Below are 18,061 nucleotides of genomic sequence, written 5' to 3'. Positions count from 1 at the left end.
AGTATCTGGAAAAATACACTAAGACAAATTTATCCATCGGGTCCAAATCCATGGTGCAAGCCATTTGGTGATATACTATTGAAAATGTCATATCCAGGGTATACGTCTAATAACACTCACTCTCTAAAGACATTTACTGAGCACCTACTGCACACTGGACTCTTCACATCTATTTTTATCATTCTTTCCACTTTAGATACGAGTGAACTGAAGCCAGGAGTGGCTCAAGGCCACCAGCAGGTGGCAAGTCGCCCTGAAGCCAGGCCACGGCACATGGCGCACTCTACGCCCCCTCCTCTCCCCGCACCGTAATGAAGGCACAAACATCATGCCTCCAATTAAGGAAGCTGTCCTGTGAGGCAGATGTGGGAGGTTATCCATCACCACATGGAAGGAGGGCATTCAAAGCCTGCGTGAAGGACTTGCCCACATCTCACAGCTTGCTAGAGCTCAGTCTCACACCCAGGAGTTCTCGTAGCTTTTCAGATGCATCCTCTCCATGCTGCTAAACACCGCTTCCTCCTTTAATTAATACTGTGTTCCTGAAGGTCTTGGAATTAAAGGGGACAACAGAAGGCGGACCATTATTGCCAATAACAGTCATATTCATATTCAAAGACAAAACATATACGACTATGCATTATAAATTCCTACATTATGAACATAATAATGAGACCATGACTTTTTAGTGTGAGACTTTACGTATTCGTCAGCTCTTCATGCTCACCGTGCCATGCTAATCTGAAAAAAGAAGAAACTGAGGCACAAGACAGTTGAGTGACTTTGATGAACAGAGCTACCCATGGACCAAATGAGAATTAAACATGAGGCCAACAAAGAGTTAACCGGGGAAGCCTTTTCTCTTGGTCTCTAACTCCAGGGAAGGTCTGACTGACTGATGTATAAACTTGGGGGAAGGTAGGAAAATGTCAGAGCAAAAAGAGCGGGAAGATCCATAGAAAGGGTTAACTTCTTGCGAGGGAGTACATTCGAGGGAAGTGCCTTCATCCTGCCTTCACCCTGCGTGTAGGAGTCGGGTCTGGCCTCGGGTCCTCAGCCTTCCCAGGTCTGCACTTCCCCTCCTTACAGGGCACAGGGAGAAAGGCAACAGAATGGGAGTCATCAGACTTGAGTCCTAGACCCGGCTCTGCTGAGAGCTACCCTGGCGATCGTGCCCAAGTTCAGGCCCTTCCCCGCTTTGTTTCCTCGTCCGTAAGAGGGAGGTAATTCCTAACTTGCTGAGTGTGGTGTTAATTAAATAATGTATTAAAATAGAGCTCTTGGCACTTAGTAGCGGAATTTACAGAAGTTGTCCCATCTGTATCCTATGGTCTAGCTCTGAATGATAAACGAGGATATAATAACTATAAATTGCCTGAGACACAGAGGGTGTTCAGTAAATATTACTTCCCTTTCCCGCTGGAAACGCCTCAAGGGACCCCGTTGAAAATGAAAAGTATTTAAATACTGGGTCCAAAAAAGTGGCTCGTAGTGCGATGAGCCAGAGGAGAACTCAAGAGCTTTTTCAGTTCTAAAGGTGCCTTTTCTTCTTCTGAAAGTACCCCCCAAGCCCTTCACAGACTGTCTTCAGACGACATCCTGAGTTGCCTGAGCATCCTATTCTCTGTTTTAAATGTGTCGGCTTGGGCGGCCGTAATGAAATACCACAGACTGGGTGTCCCAGCAGTCGCAACTCCCTTCCTCGTAGGAGGAGGAGGCCGGAGTCCAGCTCGAGGTGTGGGCAGGCGGCTTCCTCGCGAGGCCTCTCCCCTGGGCTGTGGATGCCGCCCCTCCCTGAGCCTCACACAGCCTTCCTCTGTGCCAGAGGTCTCCTGGAGACTCTGCTATTCTTAAAGGAACAAGTCCCAGTGGACGAAGCCTCCAGCCTTACGACCGGTTTGACCTTCAGTACCTCCTTAAAGGCCCCATCTCCAAATACAGTCACAATGGGGCTGAGAGCTTCGACCCACAAATTTAGGGGGACACAATTCAGTCCACAAGTGTCCCAGACCACAATCCTCTGTTGGAAGCCTGATGGATACAATCCAGTGGATGTGGTCTGACAGTTCAGAAGATTACCGGGGCACTCATCTCCTCTGGAGGTAAAAACGGTACAGGTTTTACTCTGTTTTTATTTGTCTTGCATGGTTTTGAATTATTTGGGATTCTTTAGGTTGTAAGTGACAGACACTAATGGGGAAAAATGGAATTAGTTCATACAGTACAAAAAAGATAAGGCACTTGGCTAAGTCTGGATTAAGCAGGACGGCACGCAGGACACAAAGGCTCAACGATGCCAGGAGAATTCCATTTCTTTGGCCTTTGCTGAACCCTACCACCCTCTCTGGCTTCATTTTCAGACGGTCTTTACCCACACGGTGGGAAAGAGGGCTACAATGACTTGAGGCTTTCTTGATCCTGACATGATGGCACCTTTCCTAACAGCTCTAGCCCAGCAGGGGTGCCAGGGAGGACTCAGATGTCACCCTGCACCTGAGCCAATCACCAAGGCAGGGGCTGGGTCGTGGCCGGCCCACACAAACTGCATGACCAGGTCAGGCGACTGGGGGCGGACTGCTGGTTCCCCTCTACCTAACCCCCTCTCCAGAAACGGCTGGTGTGCACAACACAGCCTCTCTTGAGGAATAACAGCGCTAGTCCGGGAAGCAAACAGGTGTGCTAAAACATAATTTGGTTGTCTCTCTTTAAAAAATCTCCTGGAACTTCCCTGGTGGAGCAGTTGATGGGAATCCACTTGCTAAGGCAGGGGCCATGGGTTTGATCCCTGGTCCGGAAAAACTCCACAAGCTGCGAAGCAACTAGGCCCATAAGTCACAACTACTGAGCCTGAGCTCCAGAGCCCGTGCTCCGCGACAAGGGAAGCCATTGCAACGAGAAGGCCATGCGCTGCAAAGAACAGCCCCCGCCGGCCGCAACTAGAGAGCCCATGCATAGCAACAAAGACCCAGCACGGCCGAAAATAATCAAACAAAAACACCCAGACCCTCGATCTTTGTGCCACATCTGACCCACTGAAATACCCTTAAGCTCATCCCTGTCTCTCCGGCCGGGTGCTGAAACACAACTCCCCTTCATGGACCACAGACCTGTTACAGCGAAGGGGCTTGCGTAACTCAAAGAAGCCATGAGCCACGCCACGCAGGGCCACTCAAAAGGGATGGGTCCTAGCGGAGAGTTCTGACAGAACGTGATCCACTGGTGGAGGGAACAGCAATCCATTCCGGTATTCTTGCCTCGAGAACCCCGTGAACAGTATCAAAGGGCAGAAAAATATGACGCCAGAAGATGAGGCCTCCAGGTCAGAAAGTATCCAATATGTTACTGGGGAAGAGCAGAGAAATAGCTCCAGAAAGAATGAAAGGCTGGGCCAAAAGTGGAAATGACGCTCAGTTGTGGATGTGTCTGGGGGGTGAAAGTAAAGCCGATGCTGTAAATAACAACACTGCCTAGGAACCTGGAATGTTAGGTCCACGAATCAAGGTAAATTGGAAGTGGTCAAGCAGGAGATGGCAAGAGCGAACATTGACATCTTAGAAATCAGTGAACTAAATGGACAGGAATGGGCAAATTTCATTCAGATGACCATTATACCCCCTACTATGGGCAAGAATCCCTTAGAAGAAACGGAGTAGCCCTCATAGTCAACAAAATGCAGTACTTGGGTGCAATCTCAAAAATGACTGAATGATCCCAGTTCATTTCCAAGGCAAACCATTTAACATCACAGTAATCCAAGTCTATGCCACAACCACTAACGTCAAAGAAGCGGAAACCGAATGGTTCTATGAAGACCTACAAGACCTTCTAGAACTAACATCAAAAAAAGATGTCCTTTTCCGACTTCCCTGGGGGTCCAGTGGCTAAGATTCTGTGCTCCCAATGCAGGGGGCCCAGGTTCAACCCCTGGTCGGGGAACTAGATCGCACATGCTGCAACTAAGATCCAGTGCAGCCAAATTTTTAAAAAGTAAATATTAAAAAGTAAAGTCCTTCTCATCACAGGGGATTGGAATGCAAAAGCACAAAGTCAAGAGAGCCTGGTGTGCTGCAGTCCATGGAGTAGCAAAGAGCTGGACACAACTTGGTGACGAATAAAAACAGAAGAAAACATAAGCGACTTATCTGAAGTTGCCAAAGAGTCTGACACGTCAGCACTCCCCCACCTGCGCTGGTGCGCAGAATTGCAGCAAGTGTCTTCTCCTGACAGTCCTTTAAAACAGCTAGACTTTAGCATGGAAACATCAAGAGTAATTACATCGAGAGGGTGATATATTAGAAATTCCTCAAAAAATAAACCACAGATGGGTGGGCACATCTGAGACTCAGCAGTGCTATTAAAGAAAAAAAAAAAAAAAAAGCCACCACATGCACACTGTTGAATGCAATTTACCATTTTGGAACTGTCCAAAAATTTCTAGCTGCCAGGGACATATCAGAAAAACACAAAATAAACTGCCTCAGCAGTCCAAATTGGAATACAACAAAGTGAGTGAGTCTTGATTTTCCACTTGGGTGACTTCATTAAATTCCAAAAACAGAAAACCTAGCAAAAATACAATTTAGGGGGACGTCCCTGCTGGTCCAGTGGTTAAGAATCTGCCTTTTAAGGCAGGGGACACAGGTTCGATCCCTGGTCAGGGAACTAAGATCCGGCATGCGGCAACAATCAAGCCCACCCGCCACGATGACTGAGCCCACACACCACACCAGAATCCATGAGCCACAAGTAAAGATCCCACGTGCTCCAATACCCAATGCAGCCAGATAAATAAACGTCTTTAACACACACAAAACACAATTTAGAAAGAAAATCCAAGAAGCAAAGCCTCATTGTAAAACATTTCTCAGTTGTAACATACCAGCTACAGAACCCTGAGACCTAAAAGACGAAAGCCACTCATTCATCCAACAACTGTTAACTGATCTTCAAATAGCTGGTAGATGTTGTGTTGGGTACTAGAGTGGAAATGAACTTGGTAAACACCAACTGAAAAAAGAAAAAAAACTTACATGAGTTTTACTGTTAACAAAGCATTTTTGCATATACAATCACACTTTTCGTCACAATAATATTTTACAGATAAGGCAAGTGAGACCTAAAAAGAATAAAAAATGATTTGCCCCCCAAATTACAATACACAGCCAGTAAGAGCAGAAGCCTGAACTCATATCTTAATGAGACTTCAAATCTCAGGCCTTATTATCTTCCTCCATTTATGTATTTCCCCCTGAATATTCTCTTCTCCTGGCATACTGCAATCCATGGGTTTGCAAAGAGTAGAACATGTCTTAGTGACCGAACAACAATTCTCTTTCCTCCCTCTTCTAATTCCCAGGCTCAGATTCTCCTTCCTGTACAGCAGAATTTTTCCAGAGTTTGAACTAAAAATTTAGTGTTAGGCGCTATTGGTGGGGAACCTGCCTGACAGTGCGGGAGATGCAGAAATACTCGGGTTCAATCCTGGGGTGGGGAAGATTCCCTTGGAGGAGGAAATGGCAACCCACTGCAGTATTCTTGCCTGGAGAATGCTATGGACGGAGGAGCTTGGTGGGCTACAGTCCATGGGGTCGCAAAGAGTCAGGCATGACTGAAGCGACTTAGCATGCATGCAAATGTTAAGCAGCACAAATCCCTTCATCAAACATACATGGGAAACTCAAGGGCAAAATTCACACCTGTAATAGCTGCCCCTGCAGGACGCATCAGAGCTTTCATGATACTCTGCAGGGGCGGGGCGGGGGGTGGGTGGGTTGTGCGCTTTTTCTCAACCAAGTGACCACAGAACTGTCTTCAGCCACAAAGCCCCTCGTATGACTAAGACAGTAAAGGCACAGGTCCCAGAGTCAGACGGCACAGGTTCAAGTGCCAGCTCGTGTGAAGCTGGACAAGCTGCGGAACAGACAGGACAATGCCAGCAGCTCCCTCATAGGACTCTGATGAGGAAAGTACTGCACGTGTTCAGGCGAATGAAGTTCTCAGCAGGTGGTCACTGACCACAGTCAGGGCTCAACAGTGCGATACAGTCAGTTACCAACGAAACATTACATAAAGCACATAGAGCCAGAACACCTCACAGACTTTGTTTCACAAAATTAGGGTCAGAATGATAAAAACAAGCACTGACGTTTTAATTAGAAGACATAGGTCAGATTTTCAGCTTTACCGATTAAGCAGATGTGTGAGAAAGGGATCTAACCTCTCTGAAACTTAGGTGCCCCTTAGATAAAATAGTAGATATAATGCCGACCTTTGAGGATTGCTGGGAAAATTAGAGATGATAACAAAAGTGCCTGGAATATAGTGGGTACAATTGCACATGTGTTATCTTGTTTGCATTTGAATCCAGAAGACTCAGAATATTTTCATTAAAATATATAAGGACTCTTTAAATTTCACATGCATTTTTACTAGCTCAAACCCTTTTAACTCCCTACAGATTCGAAAATCTACCACCTGGTCCTTTCAGGCCTTTCTCCTGATCTCCCCGGGCACAAGAGGGCCTGCTCCCCAGATTCAGGACCTCTCTTGAAATTTCAATCTTGCCTTCATGCTCAGAAGTGAACAGATGTCAAAAAGGCAGCAAATTGGCCTTTTTCCTGCCACTTCCCCTTCTCAGCCTATAACAATGACTGGCATATGGCAGGAGGTTTGAAATAAGTAATAAAAATGAGTAAATAAAAAGTGCTGAGAAGCTGGGCTGCATCCACTCTGCTCAAGTGTGACAGATGGAACGAAGAGGATACTGCTCTGCCTTCAAGTATCCTCAACCAAGTCAGGAAGCTGAGAATGAGAAGCACGCGCTATTAGACTGGGTGCTCGACAGCCTGAGTGCCGCATGGGAGTTTCATCAAAAAGGGAGAATGTATTTGGGCCACAGTGGTCAGAAAAGGCTCTAAAGGAAGTGTGTGCAGTGCTGGGTTTGGAAGGGTTTCATAGGAAGAAAACAATGGTTCTGACAGGGACGCAGTAAAGGGACAGAGAGGGTGATTAAACAGTTAATCCCACTAGGGAATCCTAAGTAAAGAAAAAGGTATGGGAGACCCTGTGTTAATAATCCCTCAACAAAGCAAGTTTGCTCACCCGTCAAAGCAAGCAGGCTCGCTCAGCAACAAAGCCATGCAAAAGAATATTGAGATGAGCCCTGAAAAGGAAATAACTGACGGAATGAGACGCAGCTCCTTCCCCGGGAGGGGTCAGGGAGTTAACGATTCCTGGGATATGCTCCTCGGCACACAGCAAAAAGAAAAACCGTAAGTAGGAAATGCTCCTCGGCACACAGGAAAAGGAAAAACCTTAAGGAGAGGGTGGCATTCCACCGAAACTCAAGGTGGGCGCCACGCTTCGGTGTGCGTGCTTCTCACTGCGCGCACGCCCATACACCACCGCAGTCCAGTCTGGCCATCTGGGGACAAGAATATTCCTTGCCCGACGAGGAGGAGGAGCTGACGGTGGAAGTGTGAGGTCTACCCAAGAGTGAGGGAGAAGGTGGTCCTCACCCCCGCCCCACTTTTCCTGTGATGATAAACCTGTGGCTCACGAAGTTCTGGGCAGTGCTCCCTGGCCCTCCTGCTTCTCTCTCACACAAGTGTCCTCCACTCACTAATTAACCCTTTCCTTACCTGTCACCCTGCCTCTCGCCAAATTCTCGCTGTGCGGAGCCAGAAGAACCTACAACACTCTCCTAAGTCCCAAAACACGCTCTGCAGTTTCAGTTCAGAGACGGGGAAGCAGAGCAGAACATGCAGATCTGTGACTAAACCTGTTTAAGGAGCAGAGGGAAGACTCCTGGGAGTCCAGGGTTAAGGGAGCGCATGCAGTCAGGCCACAGAGGGCTGCAGCTGCAGAACGAGCTGGACTGGCTGTGGGCGGAGTTCTCGGTAAAGGACCGGCCCCCAAACACCAGGCCGTGTTCCTTGGATCGCCCACCTTTCTGCGAGGCAAGGCTGTGTTCACATTTTTCTGCCAGGCAGAGTGAGCTTCATTCACAACAGGGACCTGATTATCGTAACGCCCCAACCAAGACCAGGAAAACACACAGTTTTATCAAGAGCAGCACAGCAGATCTGCCTCCGTCCACTTCAGGACTCTACTGGCCTCACTACTCAGTAAGTTGGTGGATAAGGAAAACACAGTCTTCACTCTGGCTCCAAGGTTCATTTGACTGTGAAAGCATCCTCTCTCTAGGAAAATTTCACCCCTGAGCCCAAACACGCCTTTAAAGCGTACAGTCTGCTTGGTGTCCTGTATATCCAACCACACAGTTTTACTCGTCTCTCTTTTCTCCAGGGGATCTTCCCCACCCAGAGATCGAACCCGCAGGGTCTCCTGCACTGCAGGCAGGTTCGCACAAAGGGCAACAGGAAGGACACAGCTTTGAACAGCGGGAGTGGGGTCTGGAGGGACACCCACCTTCCGCTCCAGGTTCTTTTTCCTTTGAGCCTGTGCTCCAGGCAGCCCAGGGGTGCTCTTGGAGCTGGAAGCGCTCCCAGTTTCCGGTTTCCTCCTGGGCCTCCACAAGTAAACACGCCTGTCTCTGCTCTCTTCCAGCCCTCGTGCTGATGAAGATGGAGGCTGGGCTAGTCACAAAGACACAGGGTGGGATCAATCCTGGCATATGGCAGGCCCTGAGCTGACGGGACTGGACTGAAAACACTTCCTCTCACCTCTAACTGGGTCTGGGATGACCTCCTGACAGCCACATGACCAGTTACCAAACCCCACATAGCCCACACATCAGCAGGAGGTCAGTTCCAGACTCAGGGTTGTGTCTGTATGAGCCACGCACACTCAAGACATGTGGTTCAATCTGCAGCCGGAGGCGCCAGGCGAACCTGAAAGCACATGTTAACAGCACCTGTAATTATCCAGGGCTCCTGATTTCCCCAAGCTCCTGCATGGCCGTCATCTTGTTCTTTCTGAGCCATTTCTATTTTCCAGGTGAACAAACCACATCCCAGTGAAGTTAAACGGCGTATCTAAGGCAACACAGTGTCACCAAGACGTAGGGTCTGCAGGTTCCCGAGGTTCAGGCTCTCCCCAGACTCAGCTAGGCGAGGTGCACTGGTGGGCTTGTGCTTGAGCTCCACTTCTGAGCACCTGGACTTGCTGGGTGTGAGGACCGACCTGGGCTCTGTGTTTCAATTTCGGTGGGCCCTCCCAGGAAGGGACTGTTACGGAGGCCCCACAAGTTGAAGTCTCCAGTGGCTTCTGATGCCCAACAGAACTACCCCGGGATGGACCCCATCACATCCACCTCTGCCCCTCCACCAAGTTCCCACCCATTACCTCCCTCTGCCCTCCCCTAGAAGGGAGCTCACACCCTGAACCTGTCCGTGTCAGCTCAGCAGACAGCCCCTGCGTGTGTCAGTCTCGGCGGATGCAGCGGCGTGACCTGGAGGAACGCCCATCACGGAGTCCCGGGCTGGGGATGAGTCGGCGGCCCTGGCACAGCACTGGCACGGGCGGTGGGGTCTGGCTGCGTTGCTAAACTCAGTCAGGGAGCACGCAGGCCCAGCATGCCAACCGCAGGGAGCGCAATCAACCTCTCAGCCCACTGAACCTGTGCGTCAACCAAGCCAGGATCCAGGCTCTCAGCTGATCAGTCACACCACGGTCAGTTTACTGTGCCATAAGCATTTCGGCAGCAGACAGGACTATCGTCCAAGGACTGACTGCTGGCACTCTGAGTCTGAATGCCAAGGAGACAGGGGCGTAAGAGGAGCTCCTCGTCCTCAGCGGGGTCAGGCCTCTTTCCTGGCTCCTACGTGATTTCTCATCCAGGACGAGGGTCTGAATTAAATGCTCTGCTGCTTAAGGTAAGTTGAAGGAATGAATTTACTGAAGATCTACTAAGTGCCAGTGTGCGTGTGTGCTAAGTCGCTCAGCCGTGTCCGCCTCTTTGTGACCCCGTGGACTGTAGCCTGCCAGGCAAGAATACTGGAGTGGGCTGCCATGCCCTCCTCCAGGGGATCTTCCCGACCCAGAGACTGAATCTGAGTTTCTTGCATCTCCTGCACTGGCAGGCGGGTTCTATACCACCAGTGCCACCTGGGAAGCCCACTAAGTGCCAGAAACCCTGCCAAACACTTTATATAAATAATCTCGTTTAATCAACACAGCCACCCTAGGAGGTAGGTAATACCCTCATCTTAGAGACTGGCAAACTAAAGCCAGAAGAACTGAAGTAACTTGTGCAAAGTGACAAGCCAGCACTGCAAAACGCGCAGCCTCCACAAACAAGACACACACTTGCTCAAGGCGAGAAGGGTTTACCTGGCAAAGCAGTGGCCCGGGGCACTTCTCAGGGCAGAGAGAAGCGACCATCACGAGAGAAAGACAACCAGACTGGGTGACCCTGAAAAGAATGAGGAAAAGCCTTCTCCACAGGTTTCATCAGCCACCACTGAGCTAAGAGCACACCGCCCCGGCTCCTGGGCCTCAGCTCCAGCACGGCTGCCAGCAGCCCCTCCTTTCCTTCCGCCACCTGCCCTCCAAACCCGAAGCTGCTCTAAGACGTGCTCCGAGAGATGCCTCCGCCTGCAAGACTCCCTGGTGTTCGCCGCGGCCAACCCTCGCCTTGCCCTCCTCCCGGCCCGCAGCGCCCTATCTGGAGCCGTCTGGAATCTCTCCTGGTCTCCCTGGGTTCATTTTGTCTTTGGCTACCCTCATCCCATGCTTTTGGTGTTGGTTCAGCACGTTCCCAGGACTCAGGATGACACAGACTTGCATCTTCTACTCAATAACCTCAGATACACAGATGACACCACCCTTATGGGAGAAAGCGAAGAGGAACTGAAGAGCCTCTTGATGAAGGTGAAAGAGGAGAGTGGAAAAAACTGCCTCAAAACTCAACATTCAAAACATTAAGATCACGGCATCCGGTCCCATCACTTCATGGCAAATAGATGGGAAAACAATGGAAACAGTGAGACTTTATTTCCTTGGGCTCCAAAATCATTGCAGATGGTGACTGCAGCCGTGAAATTAGAAGACGCTTGCTCCTTGGAAGAAAAGCTATGACCAATCTAGACAGTATATTAAAAAGCAGAGACATTACCTTACCAACAAAGATCTAGTCAAAGCTATGGTTTTCCCAGTGGTCACGTATGGATGTGAGAGCTGACCATAAAGAAGGCTGAGTGTCGAACAACTGATGCTTTTGAACTGTGGTGTTGGAGAATACTCTTGGGAGTCCCTTGGACTGCAAGGAGATCAAACCAGTCAATCCTTAAGGAAATCAGTCCTGAATACTCACTGGAAGGATTGACGTGGAAGCTCCAATATTTGGCCACCTGATTAGACTAGACCCTGATGCTGGGAAAGATTGAAGGTGGGAGGAGAAGGGGACAACAGAGGATGAGGTGGTTGGAAGGCATCACTAACTCAATGGACATGAGTTTGAGCAAGCTGTGGGAGATAGTGAAGGACAAGGAAGCCTGGTTGTGCTGTGGTCCGTGGGGTCACAAAGAGTCGGACACGACTGAGTGACTCAACAAGAACAACAACTGATGCTCAGCAAGTGGTTTGTTGGGTGAACAGTTATCTTAACAGCAAAAAGGCCCTCCTGCCTCCAACAAGGCACCACAGGTCTCTGAACCTACAAAGCTGGAGCCTCTTTTGCAATATCCTAAGTAACTAGCAAGAGTCACACAGACCCAAGGTGGTCTCCTGTTCTAGGGCTCCTTCCTCTGGGTAATGAGTGCAGTTACACCTTTTCCCTAGTTCAGTTTTATTTTGTCATTTTCCATATAAGAGACCACAATGCTAAGCAAAGAGAAATGGGGGAGGAAACTGTTTAACAAAGCAGCACCTTAACCAGGTAACTTTCAAGTACAAACATTTATCGCAGCGTTTCATAATTTACACACTGCTTTCCAGTAGGTTACCCTCAAAACAGCCCTCTTCTTCTCTGTGAGGTAGCTAAGAGATGAGATGGAGTGACTTCCGCAAGGTCTCAGCCTTTACATCCACACTGGACTGGACTGGAGTCTGGTTCCACAACACCGCTTCTCTTTGAGTGAAACTCAGCAGCTGTGACATTTATTTAACAATGGAGGATAGGCTGGCATTTTTACATATATCTGTGTTGCCATTCTACAGCTAAATTATTTGTCTCCCAAAATAACTTTTGCTTGTGGCTAGTCAGACCAGCACCAGGTGAGACTGTCAAGTCAGTGAGACTCGTCTCTCTTCATCTCTGCTGCTCTACTTTCCCCTCCCTCCACCCTCACTGTCCACCCACATCCTCCAACCACGTGCCCCCACCGCCCCCTACTAGGGGCCTGTGCGCTAGGAGGCCCTGGGGAGTTGGACAGCCCGCCTCCCCCAGTTAGAGACTATGACTTAATTCAGTTAAAGTTACTCTAATATAAGAACTGGGGCCTCCCCGGTGGCTCAGTGGTAAAGAATCCGCCTGCCAATGCAGGAGACACAGGTTCAATCCCTGGGTTGGGAAGATCCCCTAGAGAAGGAATGGCAACCCGCTCCAGTATTCTCACCTGGAGAATCCCCATGGACAGAGGAGCCTGGCGGGCGACAGGCCATGCAGTCGCAAAGAGGCGGACATGAACAGCACCTGAACACACACAAGCCTGATTCACACGAGAGCTGATTCCAAGCTGACAGCTGGTGGTGCTGTATTAAGATATGCCTCCTGGCCTCAGACAGCGCACACTTTAGTAGGGGAGAGAGGTGGGAAAGAAACTGTTACACAATTACACTGCAGTAAGGACCACTCTGGAGAAGGCAGTGGCACCCACTCCAGTGCTCTCGCCTGGAAAATCCCATGGACGGAGGAGCCTGGTGGGCTGCAGTTCACGGGGTCGCTGAGAGTTGGACACGACTCAGTGACTTCACTTTCACTTCTCACTTTCATGCACTGGAGAAGGAAATGGCAACCCACTCCAGTGTTCTTGCCTGGAGAATCCCAGGGACAGGGGAGCCTGGTGGGCTGCAGTTCATGGGGTCGCTGAGAGTTGGACACGACTCAGTGACTTCACTTTCACTTCTCACTTTCATGCACTGGAGAAGGAAATGGCAACCTACTCCAGTGTTCTTGCCTGGAGAATCCCAGGGACAGCAGAGCCTGGTGGGCTGCCATTTATGGGGTTGCACAGAGTCGGACACGACTGAAGTGACTTAGCAGCAGCAGCAGCAGCAAGTACCACACAGACAGGTAAGGAGGAGTGAGGAGCCGTAGGAGCTGGGAGGTCGGGTCGAGGGTCAGTCGGTCCTGCCCTCCAAGCAACCCTCTGCTCCTCTTCTGTTCCCCACACCTGGGGAGGTGAGCCGAGTGCCTGGAGCTACCACGGGCTCTGGGCCCAGAGGAGAGACTCGGAAAGGCTGTGCTGGCTGGGAGACACGAGGTCAAGTCGCAGGACGGCGTTCTCGGCACAGGATATCTGAGAAAGGAGGACTGAAGTGAAGCTGAGCAGACCCCACAGCTGGGTGACTTCAGGTGGCCTCTCGGAGCTGCTGTGCCCATTTCCTTCATTCACTTAGCAAACACCGTTTCTGGGTTGGAGGTATGTGTTTGGGACTGTCCGTGTCTCCATAAAGTGACACTCGGGTTCAAGTTACGAGGGGCAAAGCAGCTAGTGGTGTCTGATGCACAGTAGGTATGAAATGATCTAGTTTCTCCACTTCCCGCCCCCTGCCCAGCACCGACTCAATGGACATGAGTTTGAACAAACTCCGGTAGACAGTGAAGGACGGGGAAGCCTGGCGTGCTACAGTCCCTGGGCCTGCAGAGCTGGACGTGACTTAGTGACTCAACACGGCAACAGTGTGAAAGTCGCTGTACCCAAATATCTGTTTTTTCAAGAGATTACAGGACCCTGGGAAAAGAGAGGCACTGAGCTGGCTTGGGCTCTGGACACCGGGCCGTCTTCTTGGTTCATGAACTTCACGGCGTCCCTGATACCACTCATTTAAATTCATTTCAATATTCCGGTGAAAGGGCAAGAAAAGTTGTAACACTTCCTAAGACTAGATATAAATTTGAATTATCAAAGAATGAGTCTGAGTTGGAATCCCATCCTTCCATAATAATGTTTTATTTAAAAAATAAGACACAACAGACCCAAAATAGTAACTTCCCATTTTTACGTGATTGACACATTCCAACTGTGGATTATAAATCCTGAAGCTGGTATTGGAAATAAACCACAACAAGGAGCAGGGATTCTGAGAAACAGGCGCTTCTGATTTGGGTTCCATTCTCATTTGGGGGACCATGAAGCTGAAAGTCACATTTCAGCCTCTTTCTTCTGGGGTCGGTAAGGGCAGGCGGTCCCTGCTCAGGATCCAGGGATGGAAGGAAACCAGACTGTGTTCTACAAACCCATCTCCAGTTGGTCTCAGAGGACAGTCTCTGTGGGGTGCGGGGGCAGGTAAATGCTGACTTAAACTATTATTTCAGTACATGTCTCACCTACGAAGGTTTGTTTGTTTTTAAAGCAAAAACTCAAATGCAGTGTGTCTCCCAGCACAGCCAGGTAGAGCGACTGGCCCAGTGTGAAGACAACATGGTTTTGCAGTCAGGGAAAGCCAGGGAAAGCCCCTAAGCAGCAGGGAAATGCTGGCCCAGCCTCATGTCTCCATGTCCCTGCAGCCCTCCAGGCTTGCACCCCGGCCCTGGGGAGTCCTGACCACTGTCACCACAGTCTAGAGTGAGGTCATTACAGAGATTCCTTATGAAACGAGGTCAGAGTTCTCTAGTGCTCCATCAATGGGGGTGTGCTGAGGATACTTCTCATTTTTCTCAGGAGGTCAGATGTCCACTTTTCGACATGCTCTTCTGAACCAGCACCAGCAGGCACCCAACGGGCATGCCAGGCTGGCACTGAGCGAGCCAGAGGGCGTGCTTGCTTTTTCATCTGTCTTAAGTTCTCCTGAAAATTACTCTGTCCACCACTTACTAAGGCCTTACTGTTTCTCCAGCAGCTTTAAGCCCTAAGGAATCAAAGTTAAAAGCACCTGGATTAACTCACGGTCCAGCAGGGAAACGCATCTGTCAACCAGACTTCCTGCTCAAACAAACGTGGCCTTGGCGCTCTCTATGGAGGGCTGTGTCCGCAGGTGACCTGACAGCGCCCCCACAGTCCCCTCCTCCTTTTACCCTCACGAAGCAGTCCACGGCAGCGCCAGCATCAGGAACCAAGCTTCATGGGTGCTCAGCCCAGTGTTCCTTTCCACTGTTCTCAGGCCCCCCAAGGAAGAGGGCAGCTGAGATCGCATGGCCCGAGTGTGACCTCCCCACGAGTGCCCCCATCCCCACCCCACCCCACCCACCTGCCTGTACCTGAACTGCTGTTTCTGATTCCAGCTGTACCCTCTGACTTCCCATCTCAATGACAGTCTGTCTGCTTTCCCTAAGCCAATGGTTCTCAAAGTCTGGTCTCCAGAAAACCTGAGAACTTATTGGACGCACACAAGTCCTCAGGCCCCACCCTAGATCTACTGGATCTAAAACTCTGGGGGTGGGTTTTTGTGAGCCCTCTGGGTGAATCTGCTGTGTGCTACATCTTGAGAACCAAGCTGCTGCTGCTGCTAAGTCACTTCAGTCGTGTCCGACTCTGTGCGACCCCAGAGATGGCAGCCTACCAGGCTCTTCTGTCCCTGGGATTCTCCAGGCAAGAACACCGGAGTGGGTTGCCATTTCCTTCTCCAAGGCATGAGAGTGAAAAGTAAAAGTGAAGTTGCTCAGTCGTGTCCAACTTCACGATCCCATGGACTGCAGCCCACCAGGCTCCTCCATCCATGGGATTTTCCAAGCAAGCATACTGGAGTGGGGTGCCATTGCCTTCTCCGTGAGAACCAAGCTGACCTAAACTAAAAAGCTAAGTGAGCTCCTCTTGAGCCCCGAGCCCCACCACGATGCCCTGGACCTCACACAAGTCCCCTGACTACAAAAGAAAGCCATCTGTCTAGCCCCAAGCAGCTGTCACAAAATGCAACCATGCTCAGCAAAACTCTTCAGGGCTGGCTGAAGCCGAAGCTTGAAGCAGGGCTACAAACCTCCCTCTTCAGCTCCATCTTCCCACTCCTCCGCTCGGCAGAGCGGTGGCCTTGAACTGGAGGCCTCCCAACTCGTCAGACCCACTCCAGGACCAGGTACCACCGCAGTGGGGGTGGGTCTCCCCATCCCTCTGTTCTCACTCCGAAAGGCAAGGAAAAGCTCCACGTCTGCTCAAGGCCGAAGCCAAGGCTTACTCCGTCTAGAACAAGTGCTACCCGTAAAACATGAACCTCACCCTTGTGCTACTTTCTACAATTTACGATGCTCTTGCTGATTCTCACAAGGGTCAGGAAACCTGGAGCAGAACCTGTGACCCCTGACTCATTCCCAATGGCCTGTCAACTCTTACCTGCCAGGCATTAAACAAATTCCCGTTGGTCACCTGACAGAGCCACCATGAGCAGGAGTTCTGGTCACGGTTTAACTTCACGTCATCAGAGCAGGTTGCCACATGGAAACCTGCACAAACCTGCCCATCAGGAATGATGCCGAGGCGCACTCTTCAACAAAGGGTAACTTCTGGAGGCAAAGCCCCACGTTTACAGGAAGGGTGGGAGCAACCTCTGCAGCCCTGCTTTCCCTTATAGAAAGCTGAAGAATCTCTCATCTTCTCCCTCAATTTTGATGAAAAGGTCTCCAGTTTCCTCTTACAAGCAACGAGAGGTGGTAATTCTATTTTTATTTTAATGCCTACTGCAGCTACATTTGGAGGGAACAAAAACCGCCTAAAAGGTTGCCACCCAGTCACTTCTCTGCCCGTCAATATGGTATTTATGTTCAGTTCTAAACACACAGAAATTCCATCTGAAAAATGAGAAGCTGTCAGAGGTTAGACACAGACACGCTGTCCTCCATATGCTCTGAAGAGGTGGAGACCCACGGCAGAATGAGCCGGGAACCCCCCTCATCCCACCTCCTTTAGCCTCATTTCTGAGAAACTCTCTTTTCTGGAGCCCTCTTCCCACATTCATACCAGGGACAGATTCCCAGAGGAGAGATGAAGGATACAGAGGGAATAAGATTCACAAAAGACTCTAATTTGGAGCATTCATAATCACAGCAGCTGAAAAGCTTACGAAAGCAAAGAAGGAGCCTGTTCACAAAACACCATGAGGGCGCTTGCCAGAAAACTGCCCAGCCGCAACGAGACCACCGTCCACAATGAGCAAAATCAGAGCCGAGATCAAATCGTGACCCAGCAGACACACTTGCGGGGTTTCCACCTTCACCGCTGCAATTAGTGCTTTTTTAAAGAGCAGTAAGGCTGCAGGAGTTTGACAAAGGAAGAAAAACAAAAGGCAGCAAGAGGCTCCATCTGGATAAGCAGTTCCTAGTCGGTATTCAGAACTCCACACCAGCACCAGCACAGCTCGGATGAGGCGCAAGGTGGGGTCCTCACCACCTTCACACACCATCAAACCGATTACCACGCTGCCTGGTGCCTGCAGTCGACACCCTGGACCAGCACCGCCTCCGCATGCCCACCCCCACGACTGGGAGAAACCCCACCATGGGAAAGAACCCTTCTTTTGTGAGGACCAGCCGGAGCCTGGGCTATCATTACACAGCAAAAACCTAGCGAGAACAAAAACCCAGCGGCAGGCTGATGGAGAAAACCCAGGACATACCTGAATTCTTCAAGTGCAAACATGACCTAGTCGGAGACAATTTCCTCAGACTGTCTGGGGGCCTTTCTGGTTTGGAGGACCACCATTTAGTCAGTCAGATGGTGCAAAGGTGCAGAAAAAAGAGGCGGGGTTTGCACACCCCCCAATATTCTGAAGTGAAAGGCTTTCTGCAGACAGGGGCCTGCAGCCTCCAGCTCTGCCAGCTGCTGACGAGCGGCAGCTAACAGGGGAGGCAGCTAAGGACCATGTGATCATTCCAGCAAGGCTGATTAATGCAGTGAGCGCCGAGCCTCCAGGCTGGGAGCTGGATTAGCCACGAGAAACAAGTGGAACCCCGGGCACGCCTGGGATCCTGCGGGAATCACAGAACACGCACGCCCCCACCAAACTGTAT

At 50.2% G+C, this 18,061-nt stretch overlaps 1 protein-coding gene across 7 annotated transcripts in view; it reads right to left on the bottom strand.

Annotated features, from left to right (window-relative positions):
* EVL (Enah/Vasp-like) overlaps window positions 1-18,061 on the bottom strand; it is a 147,513-nt gene that overhangs the window by 87,817 nt on the left and 41,635 nt on the right. For 6 of the 7 annotated variants that reach the window (XR_001919860.1, XM_018066035.1, XM_018066037.1 and 3 more), the window contains exon 1: window positions 17,668-17,968. The exons of the other annotated variant lie outside the window; for it this stretch is intronic. Coding sequence is in view for 5 of the 6 variants with exons in the window: in XM_018066035.1 (XP_017921524.1) it covers window positions 17,668-17,690 (23 nt within the window). In the remaining variant the exon portion in view is untranslated. Of the gene's footprint in view, window positions 1-17,667; window positions 17,969-18,061 lie in introns of those variants that run through there. 7 annotated transcript variants of the gene reach the window in all.

Source organism: Capra hircus, chromosome 21, assembly GCF_001704415.2.
Source record: "Capra hircus breed San Clemente chromosome 21, ASM170441v1, whole genome shotgun sequence".
Lineage (NCBI taxonomy): Eukaryota > Metazoa > Chordata > Mammalia > Artiodactyla > Bovidae > Capra > Capra hircus.
Note: the sequence above shows the minus strand (reverse complement) of the source record. Positions and strands in the feature narration are given on the sequence as shown.